This window comes from Pteropus vampyrus, unplaced genomic scaffold (genome assembly GCF_000151845.1).
Source record: "Pteropus vampyrus isolate Shadow unplaced genomic scaffold, Pvam_2.0 Scaffold139, whole genome shotgun sequence".
Taxonomy (NCBI): domain Eukaryota; kingdom Metazoa; phylum Chordata; class Mammalia; order Chiroptera; family Pteropodidae; genus Pteropus; species Pteropus vampyrus.
Window position 1 is genome coordinate 524,870 of NW_011888920.1, and position 5,146 is coordinate 530,015.

Here is a 5,146-nt window from a genome sequence, read left to right on the forward strand (position 1 = left end):
CAGAAAATATATAAATCAAGCTCCTGTTCAGCTTGCATGTTAGATCTTGCCCAAGGCCGTGAAAGAACAGCCCTGGCAAATCTGGTGCAAAACTCTGCTCCCTCCATTACTACTGACACCATCACACAGAAAAAGTAATTCTATCAATCTATGTGCTCACTTGTCACATATAAGAATTTACATTAAGCCACAGCCTTGCCAAGACTTGGTCCGTTGAGATTCTTATGTTTTCATTTCATGTCTTAACCTCAGTTGTTTAAGGGTTTTGTTTTGGTTTGGTTTTGGTGTTTTATTTATTTATTATCTGGTAGATTTTCTACTGCTTAGCTGATAAGCTGTAACAAGCAGCTCACACTCATTTGTGGAGATTAGTTAAAGCTCAAAACTCCCAATTCAGAAAAGCACTAATGTTACTTTTGCTAACCCCTTTTGGGTTGAGAAGCTAATAGTTGAATAAGATACTTATGAATAACCCTTTCAAAGTAGATGGAGGTCATGGTAGTTAGTTATTTGGAACATGCTTATGCAATTGTGGTTGGCCTGATCAACACTGTCCCTTTAACATGTGGTTAGAAGCTGTAAATAAAACCAAAAATATATATTTTTTAATTTCAAAATGTTTTAGTCAGAGGTTCAAGTGTGACTAACATTATTTGAGATTTTTTCTTTTTGGTTTAATAATTTTATTCTGTCTGTTCCGTTAAATTGAAAGCTTTGCATTTTATAAGCAAAACAAAAATAGAGGAAATTATATTATGACAGCAGATACACATTTAGATGCCTTTTACTTAATTATTTGCATTCAACTCAAATAGTACATTTGTACAAATGTCAAGAGACAGCCTGTGCAATGTGGTTCTTTTAATATATTGTAAACAAATGAGCTCTGGTCTCAATAATTATTTCTTTGCATCTGAGGGATATGTGTCATGCACAATAAGGCACTAATGGCTAAAACAGATTTATTACAAACTTTAGTAGAAAGTATGAAGTATGTCCTATAAGTATATATATATAAGTAGAATTTTTAAATGATTTATCATTTAATGGGAGTGAAAAAGGGTGGAAGTACAACATTGATAAAATTAGAAAGCACGCTCTTAACACATCACTAGCTCTTTGATGTGTAAATGAAGCGTAGAATAAACTCAATTATCTAGAATAAATTTGGAAAATATTTTGCAAATTAAATAATATAGATATTATTTAATACCTATATTATTTAGGTATTAAATAGGATTATTCAAATAATTTTCACTCAAACCTTTATTTTGCCTCACTTAAATGGATACACTATATAAAATAATTCTCAGTTGGAATAAAGATACCATTTGTTGATACCACTCCAATTTCTGATATATTACCATTTTAGTATGTAAACAATAATATATTGCTTTTTGTTATTCTCATGGTTTCATTTCATTTTCAGGAACAAGAATGTCTTTACTTCGAATTCTGCAAATTCTTTTAACTTCTAAAATAGGGTAGTGATAGAGGATATAAAAAGAAAAGAACAGATTTAGAAGATGTTTATTAGAAGCGGCAGGACTTGGTGGTTGGTATGTGGGAAGTTTGGGAGAAGGAGCCAAGAATGCTTCCCAGGTGTCTGATCGTGGTCAGTAGTGCCAGTTACTGAAATAAAGCTCCAGAGGACAGTACTCCTAACCCTCCCACTCCCTGGTGAGAAGAGGAAAATGATGAATTTGTATCTCAGCATATGCATGTTACATAAGTCGTGACATTGTCCATAGGGACTACTTTTATAAATTTCTGTACAGACTAATTGAGCTTAAAACTAAATAAAATTTCTAAAAGAGGCTTTAGAAGAATTATCTTACCAAGAGAGTTTCTAGCACTGAAATTAGCAGGTACTCTCTAAATTTTAATTTACATTTTTTCAAAGCCAAAATACTTCAGCTATTCTTGAAGCAGCCAGTATATCATCACATCAGTGCTATAGTAGAAAGTATATTGAACTTAGGAGTTAAGTAATTCTATTTTTATCTCAGCTCTTTCACTAACAAACAATTGTTTATCTTTTCCATGCTACAGCAACCTTACTGTAAAATTTGCTATTCAAAACTATTTGTCAAAGCATATTTTCCTAGTACCTCCTTGTACCTGAGCCATTCTATTCCCAAATTATAATGTAGCTGAAAATTATTTTAACTCTTCCAACTTCAAGTGTTACCTTGACTCTCAATTCTATAGTGCTTTCATTTGGTATGTTAAACTTAAGTATTTTATATATATTTTTAAGATTCGTTTATATTTTCTATCAAGTTCAAATTATGAGAATATAGATATGGCTCTTAATACAAAATACTGACTCTACATTTCTTGGCTTGAGATAAACTTGGGGTAGATTAACACTGAAGAAACTAAAAGAATGAACACTTTTAAAGAAGAAATATGAAACTAAGTTACCAAAATAATTATATTTTCAATTTCATAATTTCTTAAATTTTTACTAAGGTTAATTTAAAGAAAGAGATGAACTCTTTCTCCCATTTTATTCTTCTTTCAGTTCTGCTTGGCATGTCAAGATTTTTTTGCATTAAATTCTCTGAACTTTTTTCTGTTCAGATGTCAGGGAACACATGTTCTCATTCTCTAATTATGCTTTTTTCCCCCCTCCTGGAGAAAAAATAACATTTTGGCTTTTGCCATTATATTTCTGTTAATCTAATGCCAAGGCACCTGCAGTTATATAACCGATGACATTTATAAGTATTTTTTCCTAAAATTTTTGTTAAAATTTTCTAAAAATTATTTAGAACTCAGTCTAAAGGAAATTCACAGTTAACACTCATTAAGGTCTCCACCTTCTTTATTCTCAGATAAAATACTGTAATCTTTGTTTTCATATTTGGCGCACATAGTCTCATTGGAAAGTGTTGCTTTTGTTCTTAAGATATAACACAGTAACTCCTTACACTTCGGACTTTAATACAGATTTTAATGGTTTATGTGTTTCCATGGTAGATCAGTGGCTTATTACTGGAGGGATGCAGTTTTGATGGAAATCGACTTTCTGAAAATCAGCATGATTCTCCTAGTGTATCATCAGTTCTCCCTTGTTTTATGGGCTGGATTCCACAGGTAATATATTTTTTAACAGGTACAAGTTTTAATTTAAACAATTCATTCTTAGATTTTATCTTTTCAATAAGATTCTTGGCCTATGCATTTTTGTTTACTTTCTAATATCACCTGCATTTGAACAAGTTTACTGTCAAAATATTATTTAGGGAATAAAGATGTATGGGACATTTTTAAAGCTTTAATTTGTTAATGGAAGAATAAAATTATAGTTTTTAATTTCTAATTAATTTATAGCCTAATAAGAAACAAGTCTTTAATGATAATATGAACCATCGTGATTATGTTTCTGTTATTTTCAACAATGCGCTAAATGCTTTATATACTTTACCTCATATACTCTTCAGAGTAGCTCTGCAAGTTGGATATTATTACTCCTATTTCAAATGAGGAAATGTGTGCTCATATATGTTAGATTACTTCCTTATAATTAGACATACAGAAATTGACATTATCAAGATGTTAATACACATCTGGCTGTATATCATACCTGTCACTAGGCTGCTGATAGGCAGGTGAAGAAAACAATCTTGAAGAAAATTTATTTGGTTAACTTTTTTCCTTTAAAATTTTCAATTATTGAAAGAATTTTCAACAATGGAACTTGGGATATATCATAATTGTAAATGAAGTACATAACTTTTACTTAATATAATTTTAAAATGTAGGTATGAATATGTGAGTAAACTTTAACATTTTTATTCTATAGCTAATGACTAACGAAACTATTTGGTATTCTGCTTTTATTATAAGAAATTGAGTTTTCTCATTGAGGCATAGTACCTTGAATTTTCCAATTATTGTAATTCTCTTTATAAAATAAAAATTCAAAGCATCAAAATAATTTTTAAAACACAACTAATAAAACTAGTACTAATTAGCAGTCATTACTCAGCTAAAAGAGCATCCTCAGACCTAAAAGAGCATTTATTTCCATGAAGTCTCCCATATCAGCTTCATTTTCTCTAGTATTAGTGTGATATATCAGATAAAGGAGATGTCGAAATAATCTTTATTTTATTTCAGTCTGGTTGTTAATTCTTATAAGAAATTTCTATGAAAATCTTGGTAAATTATGGATTACAAACATTAGGTATGTGAACCAAATTGAAAGTTATATACAAAAGTTAAAATTGGAATTTGGTAAGCATTGTAACCATAACATATGAAGTTGTATATGACGACAGAGGTGAATTTAAATTAATCTAGATTATGCGAAGCGCTAATTCTCTGGCAAACAAAATTAAAAGCCATATAATGACCTTGATAAGAAAAAAGTAGGACATATATAAACTGGTTCAATTAAGGAGAAATCCCAGTGATAAAAATAGAGCTTGGAGAATAACTGAGTAGGCATAAATCCACAGGAAATAACCTGGAGCAATATCCATACAACTGACCACAAACTAGAATGCAAGTCAGGGATGTAATGTTATGGACAAAGCCAGTCTGTTAGTGGGTTGTATGAAAAGCAACATGATGTTACGAGACTCAGAATGTTTTTCTCCACAATATTTTACTTTGTATAATCATTCCTATCCAATTTTATTACCATATTTTAAATCAAGATTGGAATAGAAAGCTGAAAATAATTTAATTTCAAATGTAGATCATGGAGGTAAAATGAATTGGAATGTTTAGCCAATAAAAGAGATGGCTAAAAGATAATATAAATTTTTTATTATTTTTATAAAAGAGATTTCCTCCTGGACTTTTGTACTTTTTCACAACATGTAATGGAAGGATTTATAGTGCTGCCCCACTTCTCTTTTTCCCTCCTTTACACTGAATCTCTTCTTTCTATATTATCTTACTACTTTCAGACTGCCTCTCTCATATTAGCTAAAGAGAGAATATGAGGTATAGTGTTTCAGAACTCAAATTTTGGAGTCCAGCAGACTAAATTCTGTTCCTCTCTCCCAAACTTAATGAGCTGGGGCAAGTAACCTAACCTCACTGAGCCAGTTTCCTCATTTGAAAGTAGAGATAATGCTGTTTCTGTAGGACCATGTTGAGGTTCCTGTGTGTGTAAAATACCCAGCAC

At 30.8% G+C, this 5,146-nt stretch overlaps 1 protein-coding gene across 1 annotated transcript in view; it reads left to right on the forward strand.

The window, feature by feature from the left end:
- DYNC2H1 (dynein cytoplasmic 2 heavy chain 1) overlaps window positions 1–5,146 on the forward strand; it is a 274,915-nt gene that overhangs the window by 260,978 nt on the left and 8,791 nt on the right. The window contains exon 84 of the mRNA XM_023535396.1: window positions 2,986–3,102. Within this exon, the coding sequence (XP_023391164.1) occupies window positions 2,986–3,102 (117 nt within the window). The remainder of the gene's footprint in view (window positions 1–2,985; window positions 3,103–5,146) is intronic.